General features: G+C 49.1%; 2 protein-coding genes and 1 long non-coding RNA gene across 3 annotated transcripts in view; 2 read left to right on the top strand and 1 right to left on the bottom strand.

Annotated features, from left to right (window-relative positions):
* The window catches only part of LOC144729082 (beta-chimaerin-like), a 29,790-nt gene extending 23,628 nt beyond the window's left edge, over positions 1-6,162 (top strand). The window contains exon 7 of the mRNA XM_078608971.1: positions 270-6,162. Within this exon, the coding sequence (XP_078465097.1) occupies positions 270-441 (172 nt within the window). The 3' untranslated portion in view covers positions 442-6,162. The remainder of the gene's footprint in view (positions 1-269) is intronic.
* Positions 1-27,757, bottom strand: part of LOC144729083 (uncharacterized) — a 133,300-nt gene that overhangs the window by 62,671 nt on the left and 42,872 nt on the right. The gene's annotated exons all lie outside the window — the stretch shown is intronic.
* The window catches only part of LOC144729080 (ATP-dependent 6-phosphofructokinase, platelet type-like), a 66,090-nt gene continuing 56,093 nt past the window's right edge, over positions 17,761-27,757 (top strand). The window contains exons 1-2 of the mRNA XM_078608970.1: positions 17,761-18,327; positions 27,465-27,538. Coding sequence (XP_078465096.1) covers positions 18,228-18,327; positions 27,465-27,538 — 174 coding nt within the window. The 5' untranslated portion in view covers positions 17,761-18,227. The remainder of the gene's footprint in view (positions 18,328-27,464; positions 27,539-27,757) is intronic.

Raw genomic sequence — 27,757 nt, 5'->3', positions numbered from 1 at the left:
GCAAGGGGTGTTAGCGAGCACTTATGAAGGCAGAGACAGCACATGAGGCGGTGGTTGGCCAGCAACCACGCCCGGCCGCCTTTGTCTCCCCAGTGGCAATATTTACACACCGCACCAGATACTCATCTGAGGCTGAGTCGACCTAGGGGAGGCCCAGGACCAGGTTCAGATAATCGTCGTGAACTGGAATCGAACTCGGGTCGCCGGGTTTCGTAGCGCAGCGTAGCGCTAACCAACGCACGACCGCTCCCCTCCACGCACGCACGCAGGGTGGCGCAGCAGGAGAAGGACAACCTGATGAGCTCGGAGAACCTGAGCATCGTGTTCGGCCCCACGCTCATGAGGCCGCACGAGCAGGACGTCCTGGCGACGCTCAACGGCATGAGGCACCAGCGCCTCCTGGTGGAGCTGCTCATCCGCCACGTGCAGGAGCTCTTCTGAGAACGACCCGTGTCACGCGTCAACGTCCGTCCCGTCTCTTGCCACCACCACCACCTCATCCTCATCCTCCTCCTCCGGCGTATTAGCTCTGACCCTTCAACACCCTGCAATGCCCGACTGCACCAAACAATGACCAACAATGCCCTACTACACCAAACAACACAATAGAGAGACGCCGAATGACCAAATATATATGTGACTTTTGAACTTCAACGAAACTATTTTGTATTTTCCCAGGTAAGGCCCACTGAGCCACACAGTTCTTTGTCAGAAGTGACCTGGCCGCAAACTGCAGCTCAACAAAGTGGCTCATCACGTGGCAACGTAGCGCGGCCAATTACTCTAAACTTATCTAAATCAGTCGGAACGCACCGGAACATAAAATAAGATCACTAAGGATAGCCCAGAGCGCCACTACTGCGGCCAGCAATCACGTGGACCTGCGTATCACACAATCGCCCGCTTCGATCGTTCGCCTGTGTCAGCTTATGGGTCTCTCTGTGCGTCTCTGCACGAGCCTACGATTCTCCGCTCCAATTCAAGGACTCTCAGTGCGAGTCTGCATCTCAGACCGTGGGGACTGACGTGCTCACGGCCACTGCACGCTTTGATCATTTTGCTGGCAGCGTTTAAGACATTTCACTCACCAAACTCACTCGACACGGACAAAGACAAAGATCCCCCGTATAGCCTTAACAGACTGTAGGGGCAAGGGCTGTTAGCGAGCACCTTCGACACGGACGCACACACACACACTGCCGATCACCCCCCCCCCACGCCACCGTACAAGAGAAGAAGAAGATCTGGAATGCACCAGATATCAGAAGCCAAGCAGGGGTTGAGCCTGGACAGTGTTCGGATGTGGGAGGATCGCCGTGGGGACTACTGCGGGGCAGCGTTGTCAGCAGTGGGCACTGCAGCTAAACGCTGATTTGTTGTACTGCACTTCGTGGTTTCCACATGTCTGCCCCCAGTCCTCACCGACGCACGGCGATGGGCTTGCCGAAGTACGGTCGAATAACCCTCACGATCGGCGCGGCATGGGGAGGCCCTCATCCAGAAGTGGATCAACAAAGATCTGTACGTTAATTCTACAGGCATGGCATAGTGAGGTGGGGGGAGGGGGTTGTCTGACTTGGATGTGTGTTGAACTTTTTTTGCACCGTACGTAGCCAACCGTGCTAATCAGAGGTGCGGGGGAAAGACAACACATCTAAACACAAGAAAAGCAGTTCTAAAGGAATGAGTTTTCAACCTCGGCAGGGCAGCGTTTGAGACTGAGGCCGATCGTCATGCCTTGGTGTCTGTGCCGCGGAGCCGTTCCATTCACACAACCCTCCTGCTGTTCCGAGCCTCAACCCATAAACCCACAGAGTGGCACGCTCCAGACACCAGATGACGTGTCAGCACGGTGGTGGACTCGACAGTAACAACAACACAAACTGAAATCCAGGATGTGGTCCAGGACACATTCGATGACTCAAGCAGCCCTGCAGCTGCGAGCCAAGCAGCCAGGGTTTCTTTTTTTTTCTCTCGTTGTTTCCCCCAGGCTAATATATTTCATTCAAATCCTGTCTGCCCCACAACCGCCGCCGGAGTGACGTCACTCCTCGCGCTTATCCGACGCGCTGCGCGGATCTCCAGCCGCAGAGGAACAAAACGCCGCCGTGTTCACGCCGACCCCGTGGGCTGGCAGGGATGGATGGGGTGCGTGCGCTGGTGGCTGGCCCGCGTCAAGCGCTCACCGCCAGCAGCGAGCGGCGGGGGGAACGCTTTGTACGTGGGCAGGGCGCTAGACCTCGCGACGGAAACGTCTCGAAGCGACGGGCAACCACTTGAGCGGGAGAAAGTGCAAATACATTTAGAAGCAGTGAGGAGCGTGGAAGCACGGTCACGTCGACACGCCGTACTGTGCGTGCATGACATCGACGGTTCAATTCAGTTCCTGGACAAGGTCCCAGCACGCGGAGCGAAACGCCGGACGTCGCCCCCCCCCCCCCCCCCCTGACGACAACGCGCGATAAACAACCCGAACAGGCCTCGGGGAAGCTGGCTCTTCCTGTGGCTCTCGGTGGTGACCAGCTGGGACATGCACCGCAGCAGTCGTCTGCGCGCAGGGAGGCTGGGCGGAGGCCGCGTCACGGAGTTTCGGTCGAAGGGTCGAGGGGGCGTGAAGTCGACAGCCTGAACTACACAACGAACGAATGTGGTTTGTGCCTCTCCCAGCGGTTACTGCTGCGCTGAAACATACTCCGAAATATTGAAACAACTCACATTTAAGCAATGCAAAACGGTATACACTCGACCCCCCCTCAATATTAAGCATGGTGGTGCATGGGGTTAGTCCACTGCGCCATGAACCCTGTGACCCCGAGTTTGAATCCTGAATGTGGCCAACATCAGCGTCTGAACCGGGCACGGTCGCTGTTCACCAACCCCCATGGCCAACAGGGCGTGGTGAGAGAGGCCTCCATCCAGCAGTGGATTGAGAAAGAGCTACAAATGAGAAGCAAGGCTCAATGGGAGCGCGCAAGTGACGTCATCGCATGTACCCCTCTATTTAAGGGACGAAACAGGAGGATTTCTCCACAACTCTGGCTGTCGCCTGATGAAGCTGGTTGTAATTACTGGCGAAACTTCGAACTCAGATTTGTAAATGTTGTGACTTTGTGCTCTCCAACACACCGGTGTGGCTGTACTTGTAACGAATTGGCCACGTTCTGTTTACGTGACAAACCTTACTAATTGGCTGTGTCGGGTGGTGGCGTGTTTAACGACACACTTATATACTTACGCAATGATATTGGTCGCGAAAGCCGACGTGTTAAACTCAACGTAAAAGCACAAGCAATGAACCAAACCGAAAAAAATGCCCAGACGTAGCTGTTCTCGGCAAGGTCAATGAGCTTCTTACGAAGTCCTTTGAAACAACAGCCATAGCCACACGATTGCCTTGCTGTCAGAGGTCGATAACGGGTTTTGATTCCTTACCCGTACCCGGCCGCACCAGGGTCGCAAATGGGTACCCGTACTCATACCCGGCCGGGTACGGGTACCCGTTCCCTACCCGTACCCTACCGGAAATGAGTGACAAACGGTGACTCACCAGTGACTCACGGCCTACCCGTACCCGGCCGCACCAGGGTCGCAAACGGGTACCCGTACCCGTACCTGGCCGGGTACGGGTAGCCGGGTATCGGGTAGGGTACGGGTATTGGGTACCCGGTTGCGACCTCTGCTTGCTGTGTGTGACGCCGTTTACGATCTTCGCGAACTTGCGATCATCAGACAGCTTCGGTTGCTCAGTCACGGAGCCAATTTCAAATGTGCAGCCCAGGACCGCCAACCATCTCCCTTGCCGAGCCACAGCTCTCCGATGCGTCGCTCGGTCTGCATCGCGAGCTGATCGGCATCACCCTCTCGACGTTTTGCTCCACACGCTGGGAGCTTCTAGAATTGTTTACGTCCACCAATGAAACTCGCAGCACGTGGGGCGAAACGTCGGACATTGTCCAAAACAACACGCGGCGTAGCCCAATGCCTCTTCGGAGAGCCAACTCTTAAGAACCTACACGGGGGGGGTGGGGTGGTCAGCTTGACCACGTGTGCTACCCGAGCGAGCTGCAACTGCAACGCCCTCCATTGTTGGTGCTCACGCAATGACAAAGGATGCTCAGGAGAGAAGTCTCATCCGTCGTGAAGCACGGGTCGGCACTGAGTTGGCTATGAATGACTACGCAAGGCTGTGGCTATGAATGACTACGCAAGGCTGTGGGCTAGAGACACGAGTTCCCCATATGGTGCACGTATGTACGGTGAACTTCTTTCGCAGCGCACGCAGCCAACCGTGCGAATCGGAGGTGCGGGAGAGGGATGTGCTGGGTGTGATGACGGCATCGAGATGACATTAGGGAATGCAAATGCGCCAGCAACACGCCAGCGTTTCTGTTCTGTACAACCAGAACTGGATTTATGTCCGAAGTCGAATGGATTGCCGATCAATGTATTGATTGATGTTGGGCTTCGAGAGAAAAAGAACCACAGTCCGCAAACTCCACCACGGTACACATTTACACTTTTGCCGAACTGCTCCATTGAAGCGAACATTGTGGTTCGGCGCTGCATGCATGAGACGATCGGTAAAATTGAAAAACAGGACCAGAGTGGAGCACGAGGAGTGGAATATCAAGAACTTTATCCCGGTAAACAAACCAACGTCGGGCCAACGTTAGCCCAACGTTCCGCGTTCACCGGGGTGAGCCTAACACGAAAGAGCGTTGATTGCGACTGTCAGTTTTAATTCCTGCCGCGCTACGCAGAGGAGGAGACGAGCATTCAAATGGACCAAACCCACGGAGCTTCGAGTGACAACAATGAGCTTCACGTTGCCACACACCCCTACGACTGGAGAGAGGGAGGGAGAGACGACATTGTAAATATTGTATTTATTCGAAGGTACCTATAATGATACTCTCCCACCTAAAGATGTTTGAATGTTGACACTCTAAACACTTGTAGCCGTGTTCTGTACCGCTTGCCGGTCTGTGTGTTGTGTGGTTGGATGTCCACCCCCTTGTATAAAGTGGTACCCTCCCCAAGTTGAATAGTATGTACGCCTGGGCTTAAATTCTCCCGGGTCTCTCCGGAGAATATTTCTGGACAAGGCACACGACGTTTCGGTATATGTAGCTCCTCTCGCCGCCAATAGCTGTGGCTGCTGTTGTCACGTGACTACCGGTCTCTGACCAGCTTACCCTGAACATATTCAGTGAGAAATTAAGCCCTGATTTACCCCTGTTTAAATGTACATCTATAGTTGTGGTGGATGCTGTGGTGTGGGATATTTATTTTGGGATGTTCCATTTTGGGAAACACGGCGGGGGGACGGGGGGGCTTGTTTTGTGAGTTGGGTTGCACCAACTGTTTTACAAATACAACCTCTTGTTTTGTAGGAAGTGTGTGATGTGAAATCATGTGATGTTCTCATTAAAGACAGACATAGTTACATTGAAGACAGACATAGTTACAACCCCTTTTTCAAACAAGGACATTTAGGGTTTACTGCGTATGTTAAACTACCTTCTGGCGACGAAACATTTACCGCTTTTATATTCTCTGTCAACATTTTTACGTATATAGATAATAGCCCTCCAAACAATCTGCAAATGTATTTTTAACCGTTTGTTACATTGGTGCAACTAAGTGACCTACACTGCAATGTGTTTTTATAAGATGTATTTCGCAATGTTGATGACACCTGCATCCTGGCTTACCGCAAAAACAAACCCATCACGTTCAACGTAATTATAATCATCTCACAACACTTGCGTTTAATTACTCAATCGCCCCCCCCTACTGTGAAACACTTGGCAGGGCCCTCTTGAAACGAGTCACCAGACTCGGTCAGATTTTCCTGGGTAAACAATAATTATTATTATTTATAATGAAAGTAAAGGTCTCAAAGAGCAGTCTAGAGACCCCCTAATGGGAGCTGTCCCTGGGTGGAACCGGCCTACAAGTGGTCATTGTATACCCTCATTTTGCCATCTCGGCCAACTGGCACCAAGATGATTGCGTCGGCGTAGCATTGTGCAGGAAATGACAGAACATGGCCAATATTTATCTAAATTAAACACGCTTAAAAATGTGCGGCATGTAATGGGTTTGCCATGCTCGATGAAATGTCACGATTCCAGGTTACGATTAAATTCGAGAATCAAATTGTTCGTCTCATTATTTAAATGCGTTTTCAATGCTCGGTCTTGTTTGTTCCGTTGGACTCAAGGTAACATTTGTGTACGATTCGAATTGTCGTATAGCTAAACATTCTTACACCAACGATGCGATGACGCATGTCTCGAATCAATGTGTAAACTTGGTGTTGGATCCGTCGTGGCAGTGCAAGGCGATGACGATGGCAGTGCGTTTCCCAGACGAGTCACTGTACGGTTTCGTCTGGGTAGGAGCGAGTTCATGATTACGACGTACGAACCGCGGGTCTTCTTACGCAGAGAGTATTTTCACATTTCCCAGGAAACTATTAAATCAGCAAAGGCAAGCTGCCTGAGCACGACCCCAGCAGCTGATCCTACAGCAAACGTTCAGGGTAAATCTATAGATATGTTTTTTTGTTACAATGAATACTGATTAGAGTTACAATGGCGAGCATGCGTGCGTCTCTGCGTCGCGCGTGGCCTCTGTTCCGTGGGGAGGGGAGGGCGATGGCGCCTCCTGCGGTCAGTCCGGTTTCACAACCGCGAAGAATGTTTGTCGGTGTCGAGAGTTGTTCTCAACCTTGCCGAGCAACACGGTCCGTGGGCCAGAGTGACCACCGAAGGTAGAAGAAAAAAACTGTTGCGGTAACAATTCATTGATGTGGCTAATGCGAGTGCATTTTTTAAAAATAATAACACCATTCATTTCGAATGGTTGTCGCATAAGTCACTGTTGTTGGCCACATTATGAAATTTTATCCGCCAAAGTTATGGTGGTACCGACAGGTGAAATGTCTGGCCTGGGGCTCAGGGTCTTGTTACCGCTATTTGAACTCATATATTCACGGTGTCATTACGAGCGGGGCTCGCCGCTTTCGCTGAGACAGCACCACACAGGAGCTTGCGGCTTGATACATTGCTATCCTGGATATGTACAGAGGAGTCACGCTGAGAAGACAAACGAGATGAGGTCCAGAATAGCAAAGCACCGACATGGTGTTGAGTCATTCAGTGGCCCCTTTGAGTCGGCCCTGTTATTTATTGCCAGCCCTAACACATTACCACGTGCTTAGCTTCGACCTGCAACATCCAGTCACTTGGGAAATTAGTGACTCAAACATTAACGAAGCCTAAACCAGTCCATGCTCTTGCCACCCAACTCTCTTGGGTGACAAGTTGACGTATCAGGGTTTTTTTTCAATTATTATTGGGACCACAAGAAAGCATCTTGGTTTATCTGAGCACCCTGGATTCCTCTAACACGAAGCCAAACACTCATTCCTGGAATTGGCCAAATATTACAATGTGGCAGGCAGGACTCTCGTGATAAATAATCTGGAGATTTATTGGAATTTTTTCGCGTTCGGGGCGCCGCGCTGGCGAGATGTTAACTCCCTCGCCCTGTGTACAGGAGGTCGTGGGTTCGATCTCAACCCTGACGCCTGCTGTATATTTGGAGTTTGCATGTTCTCCCCGTGGTCGCGTGGATTTTTTTTCCATGTACTCCGGGTTTTTCCCTCCACATTTAGAAACATGCTGTTTGGAATATTTGGCTGCTCTGAATTTTCACACGATAAGCCACTTTGTTGAGCCATCATTTGTGGGCAAGTTTCTTCTTAAAAAGAGCTATATAGCCCAGTGGACCTTACCTGGTTAAATAAAAAAAAAATGGAATTATTTTCTACGTCACGTGAATCGCTTGTACACTGTCCATCGGCGAGGTCAAGGCAGAACCGATTTTAACTCAAAGTTATTTTTCACGAAGTAGCAAACGTGAATGAAATCAACATCTTATGCACGCCCAGGTGACAAGCAAACGCACCTATGCCACTACATTTGGACACGTTGAAACAAACGTCAATTCCAACAGTCCGTTTATACTGGTAGGAACGAAGTGGACCAGACCACCGATAGATTATATCGTCCGTCCGTCCGTCCGTGTATCAACATCGCCCCCTACTGCAAACACTTAGTGGGGCTTTCCTGGCTTAACAAGTGTAATAATACATTATGTTTATATTATTTGGTTATTCGTTCCTACCAGCCCACCCCGCAGGGTCCTGTTTATATTGATATTGAACCTTGTTACATCACGTGATGCGCGCGCACCGTTTTGTAAGGCGCTCGACCTACGAAGATGGAGGTGGTGGCACACACGCCTTGTCCCGACACCGAGTCGGCTTATTTGTTGAGGGACGAGCTGTTGTTCTTCTGGCACGACTCGCGAACCCGCCGATGTTGTTACACACGGACTTGGCGTGCCGCTGTGCGACTTTCACTTCACTTCACACGCGGTACACCCCGCTGGTGTCGTGACCGTGCATGACGAGTCCAAACGGTTGTTCGTCAAATGTAACGAATACAAACAGGAACTGCATGATAACCACTTCTGTCCTTGAGTGTCATTATAGATACAGTAAATATATTTACATGTGCAACTTATTGTCAGTCAACTGCTGGATGAACACCCCCACTCCTCACATCTACAGCTGTCAGTAGCGTGGTTTATTACTGCCATACTTGTCCCATGACTTGTTTTATTTTCGCATGGGAAGAAGCCAGTGGCTGGAGAAACCCCACAGAGGAGCTAAGACTCAAAATTCGTGTAATTAAGGTCAGCAAACTATTTTCTGTACTGCGTCCTAAGGGGCCGTCCATAAATGACGTCACGCACCTGGGGTGGGGGGGGGGTCAGACATTTGTGACGATGTGTGACGAGGGGGTGGGGGGTGAGAAATGTGACGTCACATCAAAATGCGCCACTTTAAATTAATATCGACAACACGTTCTACTTAATTAAAGTTACTTTTTAATAAATGTTTTCTCCTACAACATCAGACGCTGCATGACGAGGGGGGGGGTCAAAAATCGTCCAAAATCGCGTGACGTCATTTATGGACGGCCCCTAAAGCTTCAACTGAATACCCTGCGCACTGCCACAATGTGTCCGCTAGGTGGCTTACCTTCACAGCAATGCTGTTTATATAACTCGTACATTCTTCCATTGTGCCCACTATATATAGCAGAAGTACGCTGAAGCCTGGGTGAACACCAATTGACAACGCATCTTCCAAGTGCGAATACCGCATGCGATTCAGCAACTGGTCTGTACACAACATAGTCGCCCTCTAGCGGACAGAATGTAAAACTACAGTGCGGGCGGAAATTCCCTATACCCCCGTACACATGAGGTTTATCAGAGATTTTGAGACATGGGGTAAGGCGGCTTCCCGACCACGCTTTGCGGTTGACATTTATTGACTTGAAATGCTAAGCACGAAGTGGAGTGGTGGCGCAGTGATTAGCGCACGGCACCACTGCGTAAAACCCCGCCGCCGCGTCAACTCAGTTGGATTATCGACCACGGCTACCATCAGTGGCGAGTAATATTAGAAACGACCCTCTCCCCTCTCCGGGCTTCACCAATCAGCGACCGTGAGCTATTGGCCATCAACCGCATGGTACACGGAGTGGGGGAGGGGCGGCCTCCGTCAATCAGTGGAATGATATACGTAGTGCATTTATATATATATAAAAGGGAAATTTGTGAATATGTGTGTCTGTTTGAAATGTTTAGCCTATACTTCCCGACATGCAACAAACTTGAAATTTGGCATGTGAGTAGCTTCCAGGCTGTGCACAATGCAAAACCTATTTAAAAAACTTTTGTATTTGGGGGGGGGGGCGCAATAATGGATATATTTTGCACGCAAGTGAGCGGTGACGTCACAACTGTGATGTCACCCGCATGCGGCAGCGCCACGCAGTGTACCTGCTGACGTCACCCCCCCCCAACCCTTTGCGTAGGCCGTCCAAGACAAGAATTCAAGTCGTGGACGAAGCCGGGTAGTTAAGCTTGTTATAAATATACCGTAAATACATTTCCAAATTCCTGCTACATCGAGGAATAGAGCGACGTAGCTGCCACGTCCATGTCCCTTCTCCCCATCTTCTCACTGCTCTGTGTCGTCTCGACACCCATTGACAACCCACGGTGCGACTATGTCCGTGCAACCCAAGCTATGGACCGTATAGTAACACCACTGTAATCTGTGCTCCTCCAGCGGAGAATTAGCACAGACGACACGAGCTCTCTCCTGAAGCCCTCTCGACATTGGCATTTACCTCCCGCGCGTCATCGCTGCACCTCCGATTAGCACGGTTGGCTACGTACGGCGCGAAAGAAGTTCAAGATAAATGCATACTGCCATACGAAAGAATGGTACCTCCAACAGCACCTTACCGTGTTGAATTTAGATTTGTTTTTTGGTATAAACTCGCATTGCATTGAGCTGGATCGTAATAACCTTTGGCAGGGTGTGTTCACTTTCAGCTTTCGTGATACACTCCGCAGAGGGTAGATGACTCGGTCCACCGTTGAACAGCAGGAACGATAGGACTGTGATAATGGAGGCTGACAGTGCTGAAAGTAAAATCAAACTCTGGTCTATAATTATTACGGACCCGAATTTGACGAACAAAAAAAAACGGAGTCTGATTGTTCTGGTTAATAATCAGAGGCTGGATGATATCCGTGCTAAATGTGGCCTTCCTTACCGTTGTAGCTTCCACCATTCATCTTTTTTTTGTTATTATTACACGCGTTCTATTAACTCACTCGGTCTGTTGTATACTCATACCTTGTAACTCAATTTTAACCCACTTCGCAATGTAGTATCGACTGCAAACTTTGTATACTTATGTCATACTCATGACAATACTATATTCTATAATAATAAAAAAATATTTGTGAACAATCTTTTTTATATTTTATGTTTCGGCTTGGGTCTAATTTTCCACGCTCAACTGACGTTGGCTGTAAATCACCACCGTCCCTTACGTTATGGCAAGCTTTGGGCCCACTACCTGGAGTCGTGTAGTTCTGCGATTACTAGTACATTTCATTGAAGCGTGTTTTAAAAAAGTTTTTTACAAATATTACTTATTTCAAACAGTCACGATCGTCCCTACGTACAGCGTTAGACGTATCGTAGAGCACATCAAGGCCACACACAGCATGCACCTAATCGTATATTCCTACAGGTGTCAGCAGATGGCGAGTGTCACTCACTTGAAATCCCATTGAGACGTAGTAACAATTGCACTCTCAGTGCAGTATTTGAATCCCGGTTTATGTATGTTGAACTTCTTTCGCACCGTACGTCGTCAACCGCGCTAATCGGAGGTGCGGAGAAATGAACTATCGCAAGCACCAGCCATTCTCTATCTTCTGCTGGATTAAGGCCTGTCCGAGCAGTCGCCATACTCCACAGTCACGCGATGTGACACTGGATCTCACTCATGCACACGAGCTAAGCACATCGCTCCATCTCCTCGGTGGACGTCCACTTGACCTGCCAGCCCGCAAGATAATTTCGCGTACCACAACGCACCAAAACAAAAACAATTCTTCAACATTAATTATAAAAAAAATAACTCGAGCATCCCCTGTAAACTGTTAATTAAACAGCCCTAAATACGGTCAAGTTTACATTGACAAATCGAAATCGTTGTGAAATGGGCAGTCAAGAATGTGGTGTTTTTGTGAGAAACATTTATCAAGAGTTCCTTGGACTACTTCAAAAGGTCTTGCAGCTTAAGAACCACTCGTGTAGGAGATGTCCTCGCCACGGTGGGTGCCACGGTGGGGAGCGGTGGTGTAGCGGTTAGCGCTACGCTGCGCTTCGAACCTGGCGACCCGGGTTCGATTCCCGCTCACGGCGAACACCAGTGAACCGGTCCTGGGCCTCCCCTAGGTCGACTCTGCCTCAAATGAGTACCTGGTGGGATGTGTAAACATCGCCGCTAGGGAGACAAAGGCGGTCGGGCGTGATGTTGGCCACCCATCCCCTCGTGTTCCGTGCCGGCCTTTATATGTGCTCGCTAACAGTACTTGCCCCTACATTCTGTTAAGGTTATACGGGGGATCTTTGTCTTTGTCTGTGCCACGGTGGGTGCCAATGTGGTTAGGGTAGGAGATGTTACCATGGGAGGTCTTGGGTTTAATCCCGACTCTGACGCCTGCTGCGTATTTGGAGTCTGCGTGTTTCTCTCCCCGTGGTCACGTGGATTTGTCTCCGGGTCCTCCGGTTTTTATTCCCTACACATTTAGAAACATGCTTTTACACTATTTGGCTCTGATAAATGTCCACGTTGATAAGCCACTTCGTTAAGGTATCAGCTGCGGCCAGGTCGCTTCTCAAAAATAACAACAGTTACATATTTCTGTGGGCCTTACCTGGTAAAATACAAAAAACATCTTCGTTTATAGTTTAAAAAACCCAGACACCAGCAGCAGGACCCGGCCCTCAATTCGCATTCCTCCCACACGCGAATAATGCTCATGTAACGGGAGCGCGACTGCGCTTGTTTAACGCGCAGCGAATGCACAATGACTCCGGGTCCTTCTGCACATGCCGAACACAGCCAGGGTCTATCCGCTGCTGGATGAGCGACTCTTCATTATCATCAGTTATGGGCTCGGCACTCCTATAGAGGAAGGTCAGCTCGTCGTCCTGAGCTGCCACCATGGTCGATCTACTGTTGGATGAAGGCCATGGTATATCCACTGCTGGGTAAAGGCCATCAGTGGATAGACGATGCGATGGTGAACACCATCACCATCCTACGCGGCCATGTGGAACACAATTCATTTGCATCTCATTAACAAAAAAACAACAACGGCACCCTTCATTAAACCACGTGTGAGCCCATTGTGATTCTCCAGATGGCATGTTCTTAGTTATCTTTTGCTCGATTTTAATTTTATAATTACCTTTTATATGCCAGTTTAGTAATTTACGATGTCTGTCCTCATTCAACCTGTCCATCACCATCATCGTCATTATCTGTGTAGAATTGTGATTACAAAGCCCATGCCGGCGAGTGATGTCGTCATTGAAGGGCTGTACCACTGCGCACGACCTCAAAGGACCCTTAATGTCCCAAAAGGTTTTGCTTCATCAACGAAATGGAAAACTGTACTTGGGATTTAAAAAAGGAAAAACACAATTTACTTGATTGACGGCGTTCAGTGATAGATCGTGGATCACGTGCTCAGTAGGAGGTCGCGCACTCTCATCTGCAGCCCCCACTGTCTGAAACTCACGTCTCCCCCTGTCTATGTTGCTGTCGACTTCCTGCCAGGCCAGTCTCGAGATCTTCTTCGTCTCCTCCTAAGGTAGCATCGACTGTTTTATCACCATTATATAAAGTTGAACACGGAAGGCTTTCGCAACCAACATTATTCATAATACATTTTATTGCGGGGTTTAGATCGCGTAATGTGTCGTTAAACCCGCTACCACCGGGTTTAACGACACATTTGTATTAATGTGATTTAACCCAAAAAAAAACGTTATTCACGGACCAATATATACACGTCTGATAGGATTGATTTATATAACAAATTCATTAAAAAAATGGTTTTCACACAATTTTCTTGTTTGCCACTGAAAGAGATTGGAACCACTGCAGTTATGACTCCTCAGGTGGCACTGACAAGGGGGCGTCCATAAATGACGTCACGCGATTTTTTACCCCCCTCCTCCCCCCCTCGTCACACGGCGTCACAAAAAGTCAGAACCCCCTCAAATATGACGTCACAAAGCCAAACCACATTTCCATTTTGAAAATAAAACATGCTTCAAATCACTTTAAACTTTTGTCATTGTAGTGCGAATTTAATTTGGCGCTGCACTCTGATGTTGTAGGAGAAAACATTTATTAAAAAGCCTATTTAATTAAGTAGAACGCCTATATTTATATCAAGTTGCGCATTTTTATGTGACGTCACATTTCTCAAACCCCCCCTCGTCACACATCGTCGCAAATGTCTGACCCCCCTCCCCCCTAGGTGCGTGACGTCATTTATGGACGGCCCCCAAGGGCCACATCTGGTGACGAGCTCGATGTGGCTCAAAGTCTTTCTCCATAAAAATAAATGTGCCCACAGTTTCTCGACAGCATCTTGATATGCGGTCTCATTCAGACGTCCATATATATACATCCACATTGTATTGCATTTGGATCTCTATGTGAATACGGGGGTCTCTATGTAAGTCTATGGATCTCTGTGTGCGTCTATTGGTCTCTATGGAAGTCTACGACTGACCGCCTCTTCAAATTAAATGTCCCTATTGTTCCTGTACATCGACCTGAGATGCGTTCACATTTAGACGCTGCATCAATTTTAAATTGCATACCAATTAGCTCAGAACGATGTCAGATGAACGCTTGGCTACGGCGAACGCTCTTCTCAGACGGCGGAAGCAGGCTGGCATGAAGAGGTGATGACGACGACGATTTAATTACCAGCTGCCCAGAATCTTGCTGCCAGGCGACCTGCATACAAATCGGAGATTGGCAGCGGCGGTGCTGGGAATCGAGTGCGCTGACGTCATTTAACAAGCCCATAAAAGGATTTCCGGAACTCCACCGCCTCTCAATGGCGCATTAACCCGTTCAGGTTCGTGATATTTCGATTAAAAAATAAACAACGCTCGATTGAGATGCATGAGGCTGACATGGAGTTAAATATCCTAGTATTTTTTTTTTAACAGGTAAGGCCCACTGAGCTATATGGCTTTTTTTCAGAAGCGACCTGGCCACAAATGATAGCTCAACGAAGCGGCTTGTCGTCGTCATCATCATGTGGACGTATCAAGCAGCTAAATACTCTAAACGCACGTGACGACACAATGTGGAGGGAAACACCGGAGGACCCCGAGAAATATCCACAGATTATGAACGTAGGCAGACACTCATACGACCGTCTCACGTTTAATTCGCGACCGATCCCATCACGTAAAATCGGAAGCTAAGCAACAATCAGCCTGGTCACTTGTATTGATGAGCAGGGCGCATGAAGCAGGTGCAGTAGACATTGTGGGCAATAAAGGGCAGTGGGTTTTTTTTTCGTCCGTACCCCCTACCCCCTTTCACCAGCTTCATTAATTGACCAATGTGGTGAAGTATGGTCACAATTGATATGTGCATCACCAGGCAAGAGCCCATTCAGGTGAGTGTGTTTTTGTTTAGGAAGATGCGGGATACGAGGCAAAGCACGGCATAAACCGGTGCCGGATTATCATAGGAGCAGAAATAGCTACATATGTAGTAGCTACGACATACACTACATATGTAGTAGCTACTACATACATAATAGTAGCTACTACATATGTCCACACTACATATGTAGTAGCTACGGGCCCGCACTTTCAAGGGCCCGTGCTAAATGCTTTCAAGCTAACAATTCAGGTTCAGTGATTCTGCACTTGCTCTATCACTATAGTACTATACCGCCTACAACTTTTACGAATGACTGGGTGTTTAAGGTTAGCGATTTGTCTTATTACCCGGTTGTATAGCAAATGAAAAAATACAATCACTTTACTATGCAAGTAAAAAAAATACGTGTGTTTTAATATTTACGTGTGTTTTTTTAGGGCCCCTTTATAACACATGCTACAGGCCTCGCACTAGCTTAATCGGGCACTGGCATAAACACAGCAGTGGAGGACAAATAAATACACACCGGTGCGAATAAACACAACGATCACAATGCAGTGGGTAGGTTTAGAGAACTGAATGGCTTCGTTTTCTCACTTGTCAGTTGCTATGGGGTACAAAGACAAAGATCCACCGTGCGGATATCGAATCTCGCGTGTTGTTAGCGAGCACCTATGAAGGCCGACACGGCACACCAGGGAGCGGGTGGCCAACACCACGCCCGGCCGCCTTTGTCTCCCCAGTGGCGCTGTTTACACATCGCACCAGGTACTCATTTGAGGCCGAGTCGACCTGGGCGAGACCCAGGACCGGTGCAGATCAATCGTCACTGATGATGACCGTGAGCGGGAATCGAACTCTGCTCGCTAACCACTGACGCTTCCGTTGCTTGCGGTACATGCACACACACAAAGACAAAGATCCCCCGTGTAGCCTTAACAGACTGTAGGAGCAAGTGCCGTTAACGAGTAGCACCTATGAATGCCGAAGAGGCACACGAGGGGGTGGGTGGCCAGCACCACGCCCGGCCGCCTTTGTCTCCCCAGTGGCGATGTTTACGCACCGCACCAGGTACACAGAGAGAGACACACACACGGCACATTTGGAAGACGTTGGATGCCACATTAAATGACCACGATGCGAGTATTTGCTTCCACTATCTGCGAGATATTTTGCGTATTAAAAGACATTCGCCTTGGACGACCATCCCGTTGAGATTGGAGCATCTTCGCTTGCGAGCGCTGAGTCTGCCCGCCCACGGTGGGGTGGTGGGGTCAAGTGACGGACGCTCACATTTCGCACGTGCCAAGACACGTACACAAGCCGGCGTTATTAAACCCCCACGGGCTGACCGACGTTCGTACACTGCCAAAGCGCACGGCCGCTCTATTATACCGCTCGCTGTCACGGACACGATCCTCGGAAAGCCACGGCCCACGTCTCATACACAGCATGTGGGCATCGCATCATGACGGAGTTTGACGTGGGGAGAGCGTGCAACGATTCCTTCCCGCCGAACCAAGTCCATTCTGCTTAACTGTGTGAACCACCATGACTCCTTGTAAAGAGGTGTCAGTTTTGTTGCCAGATAGAAGGGTAAAAAATCAATTATCATATTTTTACTGGCAAATGAGGTTCCCATAGTGTGTGAACCACTGTGACAGAGCAACCTCCCCCCCCCACACACACACACCCGCGGGTTCTGGTTTTTACAGCAGGCGGTGGACGAGGGTTATTCCGATGATGCGGTGAAGTGTTATCGGCGAGCGGATGATGCATCAGTTCATCCATTCGTAAGCGCATTGGTTCGCATATCGAATCTCGCGTGTTTAGTGATGGACGTGTCGCGATGTTGGATGTCTTGCAAGGGTCGCTTGCAGGGTCAGCAAGTGAACGAGTCAGTGCGACTGTTACCGAGATGGGTTCACGGCTGCTGTGGCCACGAGAGGCGCTATCATTCAGCAAAATGTAAAAAAAAAATTGAGAAATGTAACGACTACAATTCCTTTAGGGGGGGAGGGAGTGAATTGTCACTACTCCTGGTTGACATGACAATTATAATCTACTAGTTTATAACCCATAAACATTGAATGCAAGCTTATAATTATATATACCCGTACAACATTGGAGCATGGTCACAGTGGTTAGCGCTATGCGCTATGAAAGCGACTACCTAAGTTCTATTCCAGGTTACAGTCCCGCGTTTACGCTGCTGTCAGACTCTCCGATGTGTTTCATGGTCGACAAACGCGCTGCACTTGCCCACATTACCAAGCAGGGCACATTGACAAATGCATACTGAATAGTTTCCAAGGGCGTCGAGCAAAACGTCGGACGTCCCTCCCCCCCAACCAGCACGCGCTGCGACCCCGGGCGAACTTACACGACACGTGGTGCGAAACGTCGGACAACATCGCGCCTGAACAGCACGCGATAGCGCATCGGCTAGAAGCGATGCTGCCCGTCGCCTCTCGGCACCCTCCTCCGTGCGTGCGTGGCGACCACTGCCTCCTCCTCCTCATCATCCCACGGGGCGAGAGAGAGAGAGAGGCGCCGCTCCTGCCGTGCACAGAACGCGCTCATCACAGAGTCACCAAACCGGGCAAGCCCCTCCAAATATGGGCAGAGGCAGGGACCTACGCCGAGTATATAAACACACAATGTGTGTGTGTGTGCGGTGGTCGTGGCTTGGCGTGTGACGGAGAAGCAGGGGAGGGTGGTGTAACGACGCCTGTCACTCAGCTTGTACACACACACACACACCTATACACGGGGGTACATATACCACACACACGCACCTGCCTATATAGCACAGATATATATACATAGCGTATACTGTATACACACACATACATCCTGCACACATATATCATACACACACACACCTATCATACACAAACATATATCCCATAGCTACTCATCAATATCACGTAGCCAACACCCACGCACACCTACACAGATCTACCACATTCCACACGCACACGCAGTCTTCACTCGCGTCTGCACATATACACAGTGGGGTGAGGGGGGGGGCACACGCAACCGCGTCTACACCGTGGAGAGATGTCAGCTCGGACGGCGACTGCGGATAGGAAATACTTGGAGAACATCTCCGGCGAGGGGAAATGCATCGGTGTGTTGACCAGCGGCGGGGATGCCCAAGGTAGGTGGTGGAGATGCTGGAGGAGGATTTCCTTCACGCATTCGTTTTTTTTTACATTCGTCACGCGTACTGCACCGTCCAGTAGTGGACCGAATCGACAACCGGGACTGCTGGGGACTTTATGCTTCGCGAATTTGTGATGAGCTTAAGGGTGTCACAACCGGGGCCGTTCCAGTTGCGACAGTGGCATGCTGAGAAGTGTCATTGCTCGCCCATCCATGCACTTTTTTTCGATGTATTCTTATACGCATCCGTTTCGTAAATGTGCGTGGTGCATGTGGCAAGCCACTCCGCGTGCAGTACAACGTCTGCAGTCACTGACCGCAGATGTCAACTATACAGTCAGTAAATGATTCCACCTTCTCTCTCTCTGCTCTGAAGAAGGGCCATTGCTTGAAACGTCAGTCTACTATATATTAGAATGTAATATTGCTCAGCAATATTGCTTGTACGAGTGACCACTCTGCACCAGGTCGTCCACGATGAGCTCTCGCCTCGTTACGGAGGCTTCACTCGATCAATAAATCAATTCAGCATATCTCAGCTTGCTTGCACACTACCCACCTGAACGAGCATCGCGGAGATGGAGCGATGGAATCGGCTTGTGTGCAGCAGCTAGGTGAATTATTGCATCGTGTGACCATGGGAGATAACTTACGCAAGCTGTCGCTTTCATCCAGCAGTGGATTGCTCATGACGTTTGACGACGGATGAATGACCTACATATGCATGGTTACATCATCGCCCATAACAATGTTGTATGTGTAGAGTACAGGGACATTGTCTATATACACTATTGTACACACACACACGTGCATAAATACACACACGCACAATTGCCCTGCCATGACTTTGGGGTTGACAAAATAGTGAACATGTGTTGCAGAGGGAGAGGGGCACAAGGAGCCACACTCATCCCTGATTTGCCAGCGGCTGATGCAGAGAATATAACGTTGGATGACGTCAAGGCACATTTATTCGGCAGGCGTGCTCCCTCTCTCATCTCTGCGAGACGAGAGAGAGAGCACGCGACCTCGAGAAACACAGAGAGAGAGAGAGACGCACACACACAGGGACACATCGAGAGACAGAGAGAGAGAGACACACACATAGAGACACGGAGAGAGAGAGACACAGTGAGAGAGACACACACAGAGAGACACAGAGAGAGAGAGAGAGAGACACACACAGAGAGACACAGAGAGAGAGACACACACACAGAGAGAGACACACACAGACACACACACACAGAGAGACACACACACAGACACACACAGAGAGAGAGACACACACAGAGATAGAGACACACAGAGAGAGACACACACAGAGAGAGACACACACAGAGAGAGACACACAGAGAGAGACACACAGAGAGAGACACACACACAGAGAGAGACACACACACAGTGACACACAGAGAGAGAGAGAGAGACACACACAGAAACACACAGAGAGAGACACACACACAGAGAGAGAGAGACACACACAGAGAGACACACAGAGAGAGAGAGAGAGAGACACACACAGAGAGAGAGAGAGACACATACAGAAGAGAGGCACACACACAGAGAGCAGTTGCGTTCGCACCACCGTCTTGACGGAGCGAACGCAAACCACAGCGCGCTGCAAGCAGCAGGTGCGAGCCGTGCCACTCTGCGTGGCAGGGTCGTCGTGAGAGATGGCGGCGGCGGCGACGGCGGCTCGGGGGGGGGGCATTCATCGAGCAGTGGATTTTGACCACTGCTGATCACCATGATGGTTTCACACGCGAGGCTTGCTAATGCCAAGGGATGTTGCTTGCCCCTACAGTAGCGTATTCTTGGTTCTGTCGGTAAAGTCACGTAACTAGAAAAAAGAAAATCCAAACATAAAAATAAAATAATAAGATAAAATAAAAAAATAAATTGTTCTCATTATTATTTCATTTTATCTTAATCTTTATATATATATTTTTATTTTTCTATTTACGTGACTTTACCGAAAGAACCAAGAATATGAATTCCTGCAGTCACGAAAGTTTCAAGTCTAAATTTACTACAGCAGCGGTTAATGAATGAGCGCACTGGAGTCTTGCGATCCATGGGACGATTCGATCTCTCCCGGCGTGGCATTGAAGACAATGGGACAAGCCCATTGTATCCCCCCCCCCCCTGCCTCAGCTCAGCCAGCGGCACGAATGGATGCGCCACAATTAGTCCATCAGCGGGGAGCGTGCGCTGGAAGTAGGCGTGGGTACTCCCACCTGTGCGAGGACGTCTGGCCATCGTGGAAGAGTAGGCCAAAATATACCCACTTCAAGTTAAATTGTTAGGTATAGCCCTGTGAGCCATTCGGTTCTTGAATCAGGTGCAACCGCAACACACAAAAAAACAAAAACATGAACAAGAAAACATCTTGAAGTGACTATGTGCAAACAGAAAATAAAAAAAAGCAAAATATTGCATAAAAAGCACCGTACACCAACACTGTGTGCAAAAATCCCAGTGGGATGCAAGTCACTTGATGCGCCGTCCAGAGCTCCCTCTTAGTGGAGGCCCTTCTGCCAGCAGCGACGTGAGCGAGAGATGCCAGGGGCGCTGTGGTGGCGATGAGATGTTAACTACCTCGCCTGGTATGCAGGAGGTCGTGGCTTCGATCCTGACGCTTGACGCCTGTTGTACATTTGCAGTTTGCGCGTCTCTCTCCCCGTGGTCGCGTGGATTTTTCTCTGGGTCCTCCGGGTTTTTCCCTCCACGTTTAGAAAAAAACCCATCACGCGTTTAGAGTATTTGGCTGCGATAAAATAACGTCCACATGAGACGCCACTTATTTGAGTTATCATTTGTGGCCAGGCTGATATATAATTTGGTTTACAGTACTGTTAGCAAAATAGGTCTTCGTGTCCATCATTGGGAGGTGAATTAGATACTTGAACTCACCTCCTACAGACATTCGTTTTTTTTGACAAGCTTAAAATTTTTAATAACGGCAATTTAATGCGTAATTGCACTTTTTGGCGTGTAATCTATAAAGAAGATTATCGAATTACGCATGCTTAATTGCATTCCTGGGATAGCAGGGCCCAAAACTGATTTTACAATTACTACAACTTTTGAGTTCTGAGAAAATGTTAACGGAAAATACGTTGAGGGTTAAGGGAAACAATTGTTAAACTTCTGAAACGTAACCAAGGAAACGGTTGGGGAAATGCGTGTTCAGAAACCATGCTGTACTCTAATACTGTACTGTATTCTCAGGATAATGACACGCATTTTTCACCTCGGTATTTTTCAAGCAAAATTTGTGGTTGCGTCTTGTAATTCGGTAGCTGTGTGCGTGCAACTCGATCTGAATAACAGCCGTGACGCCGAGACAAAGTTGGCGTTGCGTCTTTCTGTAGATGAATAATCCTAAGAATCCGGTGACGATAATGACAACAAACAAACAACGTGTTTATCAAACAGGGGTAAAGATCTCTGAAATATGCATCACACAACGGAGCAAACCCAAGCGGGACCCCAGTGAAACAAATGTCTACCCAGAACATTTACAAACAAATTGCCACACGCTTGACCGGTTGATTATTGACGAAAACGTTTGAGAAATTTACGGACACAATGACCACAAATGATACTTTTAACTCTCGTTTTTTTACACGTGTTTTTGCATGTCCAGAATACTACGTGAGCCCGTGATAACCTCCCAGTTCACGTTTCCATGTCCTCGGAACGCTCGGCGTCATTCAACAGGGTACCTGGCAGTATAAGATCACTGAGCCCCAGGTCAACAACGTCACTGCCAGCGAAGTGCACTGCGTGTACAGCCAGTTCTGTCAATCCACTGCTGGATGAGGGCCTCCCCGTCCCACGTCGGAATTATTTGACCATACTTCACCACGCCAGTCAGGGCGGGTTGGTGACGGCAGGCACAGCATAGACGTTGGAGCATAGTACAGTACAACAGTTGATTATTGCTGCACTCCCCAACTTCTCACATTTCCCCGCGGCGGCCTACAAGGGTCTCTTTAAATGCAGCGAATAATGATACAGTCTTCAGGAACGGTCATTTAAGATCAGTGTTGAAACAACAAAGTCCCTTTGGGCTGCCACTTCCGGAGCACTCTTATCTTGATCAAAAGAAACACACAAAGCGGAATAATAATCTATCTGCGGGCAAAATAAGGATTGATTGGGTCATCAGACAACGGGAGCTGTGGGTGGTAACAGGACGATGATGTTCACAGAATACAGTGCGTGCCATGTATAATTAAATCCATTCTACTCTGCCGATGTTTGTTCTGCGAAGCTTGGTTTCCGACAAGCAATGGGAATGGCCCAGCTCGTCAAACTGGCAACTCTCGACCGCTTGAGGAATGAGATCCCAGGCGAAGGCAAGAGATGTTTCTAGGAATGAAATTTTTAAAAAACGAAACGTAAAAAAAAACTCACAAATGTGGCAGGGGTCGGGGTCATTTCAGTTTGAACATTTCCAATTTTCCCACGAACGTCCCTTTATTAGTGCTACTAAAGGGCATCTGCTCAACCCACACGAACAGAGCCGAGCTGGCGTCACCGCACGCGAAGTGGCCCCTTCGTTCTGGGAGGAAGACAAGGAAGGGGGTTCGATTGAGGGCGGGGGGGGATTGCGCAATAACCCCCCCCCCCATCGCTGCCTCCCCGGTTACAAACGGAGCCCAGTGGCGCAGTAACGAATGGCGGTCACGTGTGGCTTGAGAAGGCGACTCAAAGCCCTGTCATTATTATGAATCTTCAAACGCGTTGTGAGCGTGCCCTCTCCTCCTCCCCCCCTCCTCCTCCTCCCCCGCCCCCTCGCGTTGGGGAGAGGCCACCACGACACCGGCCGAGTCAGTTTCCTCGGTCACGGAACTTTGAAACGAGTGAGTTTACTGTACAGGAAGCGATGATGTCCCATCGACAAGAATGAGGGATTGAGAGGGGGGGGGGGGTGTGACGGACGCACGCCAGCCAAGCAACGTGTCTGACTTGCATGTCCGCTGTGGACATGCAGTGGTGGAATGCCCTCGTGCGTGGAAATCCGATAGATTTTATGCGATTGAAACTTTTTATTTTATTTTCCCAGGTAAGGCCCCACTGAGCTATAAGGTGCCGTCCATAAATGACGTCACGCGATTTTGGACGATTTTTGACTCCCCCCCCTTCGTCACACGACGTCACAAAAAGTCAGACCCCCCCTCAAATATGACGTCACAAAGCTCTGTCCCCCCCCCCCTAAAAAATAAAACATGCTTAAAATGGCTTTAAACGAGTGTCATTGTAGTGTGTATTTAATGTGGCGCTGCACTCTGATGTTGTAGGAGAAAACATTTATTAAAACGTCTATTTAATTAAGTAGAACGAGTTGTCTATATTTATTTAAAGTTGTGCATTTTTACGTGACGTCACATTTCTCACACATCGTCACAAATGTCTGACCCCCCCAACCCCTAGGTGCGTGACGTCATTTATGGACGGCCCCTAATAGCGCTCTTTTTTTCAGAAGCGACCTCGCTATCATAAATGATACAGGGTGTTTTAAAATAATGGACCCAATTTGAAATCGCTACATCTCTGCAACCACAAACCGCCCATGAATGAAACTCTTACCACTTGAAAGGGCGGGGCATAGAGAGGGCGGGGCATAGAGAGGGCGTGGCATAGAGAGGGCGGGGCATAGAGAGGGCGGGGCATAGAGAGGGCGGGGCATAGAGAGGGCGGGGCATAGAGGTTCAAATGATTACCGCTCGATGTCTCTCCCAGCGCACAAACAGCCCAGAGCCTCAGTCACTCGCAAGACGCGCTGCCTCAACGTTGGAGAGGTCGCACGGGACCCCAAGACGTGGCGCTACACTCTTGGCCCCCAAGATCCCCAGACGTCATCGCACCCTGCAACTTTTTATTGTGGGGATACGCCAAAGACCGCGTTGTTGTGCCACCATTAGCGACGAATCTGGATGACCTCAAAAATAGAATCATGGCAGCGGTGACTTTAGTGGAAGAAGACACTTTTAGAGGCGATTGGGACCAATTTTAACTATCGTCTCGATGTTGCCCGTACAGCAAGGTGGAGGGCACATAGAGCATTTATAAAATGGTTAGTAAAACTTGATAACTCATTAAACTGTTTGTAACCTTTCGTGTAATTGTAACATTGTTACCATCGTGAAATATACTGCTTTGGAATTGGGTCAATCTTTTTCAAACACCCTGTATAGCAGGCGTCAGGGTCGGGATCGAACCCACGATCTCCTGTATACCAGATGAGGCATTGTAAAACTATGAAGATATTGCAACAGCTAGCGAAAGCCGTCATCCAGCGGTCGATAACTCATGGCCGATGGTGATGAAGATGTATGTTGCTTACATTTCAACCATGCAATTCAAATAGCTGTCGAATTATACATGTTTAATAACGGATGGTACCACACAGTTTGTACAATACTCTTAAAACAGCTACTGCTCGGTGCAAAATGTCAAATGGGAATAAACTAATTTGAAAGTAAAACTTAATTAAAAATTGCACACTAATCTTTTACAAAAGAGGATTAAAATCAAAACCAGATTTATCACGATGACCGACATGCTTAGTGAACTAGCAATGCCAGAAAGAGGCATTCTTCATGGGTGTTTATATTTATCCGGGAAAGCCTCACTGAACCTAAAGAGACTCTCAAAGGAGAGTCCTGCATTGGGACATCTGTTAATGTCTTTCTAATGAGTGTTTGTATTATTAACGTGCGATTATGCTGCCGTAATGCAAATATGCATTCATATTTTGCTCCCAAGTAAATTCTTTAATTAACATCTTTTCCAATGGCTGCGGGGGCCACGTTAGCTAATCTTGCACCGCACATTACTCCGACATGGCTGGCGATGTGCTCGACACAAAAGAGTCAAGCATAAAGCAGAGGGCTGCAAACCTAACGGATCACTCTCACGATCAGCGACGAAAGGTGACGGGCGACCGATTGAGAAACATCTAAAAGGCCTTCATTAAATATGAATGCGGTTTTTTTTATTTTCAGAGATGAATATGCTTTGATGAGCTCCCCACATTTAGATCGGGCTTAAATGTCAGCCTCGGCAAAAAAAATAGGCCACGTTGGAACGGTGTTAATGGCTTGCATGTAAACTAAACTTTGTATTTTGCCAGGTAAGGCCCACTGAGCTATATAGTGACCTGGCCACAAATGATAGCTCAATGAAGTGGTTTCTGTGAAAATGTATTGCAGCCAAATACTCTAAACGCGTGGTGATGTTGATTCTAAATGCGGAGGAAAAAACCTGAGGACCTGGAGAAAAATACACACGACCACGGGGAGAGAGAGAGACACACAAACTCCAAATATACAGCAGGCGTCAGGGTCGCGGTCGAACCCACGACCTCCGGTATACCAGGCGAGGTAGTTAACATCCTGCTTTGTGATCACTCCGTTGGCATTTAGCTTGAACCCCATTTGTCGAGTCCTGAACCGCAGAGTCAGCGGTCAGCCATGAGCCGGGCACGCGTCGTCACGTTGGCGAAGCTCGCGCCAAGTCTGTCGGTGTCACTCGGAGAGTCGTGGTGGGCCTGCGTGGGTGGGGGAGGGGGCGAACTTTTGCCAGGCCACGCCACGAAGCAGGCGTGCGTGCGTGCGACGCCAAAAACGAGCACACTCCACGCGAGCCAGTCGGATGATTCCACGATTGGCTACTGACAGCGGTGACCTTTGTCGCGAGTCCAGCAAATAAAATAATCGTGCGCTAATTGTTTTTTTACCCTTCTATCTGGCAACAAAACTGACACCTTTTTTTACAAGGAGTCATGTTTACATAAACCACAATACCTGCAGTCATAATGCAAACAAAAAACATAACTTTGATAATGTGCACTGTCCTTGAAGTTGATTGGTCCACACCCGAGACAGCTTTCCTTAGAGCCTAGTCTCACATGGGTTGGACCAGATGACGCCAAAAGGCGCACAACTCAAAGACAATGCACCATCAGAGTATGAGAGCTCGGGGCAAGCATTTACACCATTGGAACCTCATTTGCCAGTAAAAAAAATAAATATTTTTTTTTACTGGCAAATGAGGTTCCAACGGTGTAATCGTGTGCTGTCATCCCTGGGAGGGGGGAGGGGCTTCACCGACCCGCTTTCAACTCGCACGACAGGACTCTGTGGCAGCACAGTTGGGATGTACATTGATTTGCCGGCGAGTGCTCCTGCAAATGCGCTGCTGGGATGGAGGCCTCGCACAAAGCCGTTGTCCGTCACGAGGCGGGGGTTGTTTGACCATATTTCACCACGATGGTCAGTGCAGGTTGTTGGAAGAGGGTGGGAAGAAGTGGGAGGGCCTGGACCGGTGAGGATATCACTCGCCACTGGTGTTAGCCGTGACTCGGAGTCGGACTCTGTTCGTCAGATGCGTAGCGCAGTGTGCTGACCACTAATGCCACCGCTCCACCCCAATGAAGAGTACACGGTATTTGTATACAAATAATTACGTCACGGTAAATCTCATGAGCTGCATCAACAGCCCAAAGCAAAGACTGCACTGCGGGCGCACGGTTGTCAGCTCATTTAGCGCCGTATTTATGACTCAGAGATTGACCAAGTGGATGCGTCAACAGCTACGCGGGCGATTTCACGGTAACGGAATTACAGCGCGGCAAGCATCCCGTATTAGACACGGCGATGAAACGGGCCCATTTATGCATCGCAACAAGCCTGCCGTGTAATATGGTTCAACATGATACCCGTGTTGGATTCCGTGATTGGCGGGGTCCTGGGTCCCACGCGGTAATTCCGTTACCGCGAATTACGGTGCAGTGACGACACACGGTCAGATGTGGAGCGGTCATCATCAGCCACGACCTATTCACTCCTGGATGAAAGCCTCCCCCCCCCCCCCGCAAGCTGTCGCCATCTCTCGTGGGTCTCGCGATGCAACAATCCATCTCGCTACTGCACAGGAGCCGACTTCATCGCTCCATCTCCGTGATGAACGTCCACCCCCCCCCCCCCCGTTGGGCGTGTTATCTACTTTGCAGTTGTTGCAAACTTTGAAAAGAAATAGAAGAAAAGATATGACTCGTCACTCGCGAATTTCACCACCATCATGATCATCATCGTTATTTCATTTCTTCTCGTCTTACAGGAATGAACGCGGCGGTACGTGCCGTCGTGAGGATGGGAATTTACACCGGAGCCAAAGTTTATTTCATTCATGAGGTCAGTTTACGCGCACGCGCACACTTGCCGCGTGACCCTGCGGGCGCACGCGCGAGGTCACGCCGCCGCAGGTCGCGTGCGGGGAGAGACGTCTCGGGTCTAACGAGACGCGGTCCCACTAGGCTGCGGAGGCCCATGGGTTGCGTAACAAAATAATATGATAATAGTTTTTTTACCCTTCTATCTGGCAACAAAACTGACACCTTTTTACACGGAGTC

This window comes from Lampetra planeri, chromosome 31 (assembly GCF_965212315.1).
Source record: "Lampetra planeri chromosome 31, kcLamPlan1.2.h2, whole genome shotgun sequence".
In the NCBI taxonomy this organism is placed as follows: Eukaryota; Metazoa; Chordata; class Hyperoartia; order Petromyzontiformes; family Petromyzontidae; genus Lampetra; species Lampetra planeri.
Note: the sequence above shows the minus strand (reverse complement) of the source record. Positions and strands in the feature narration are given on the sequence as shown.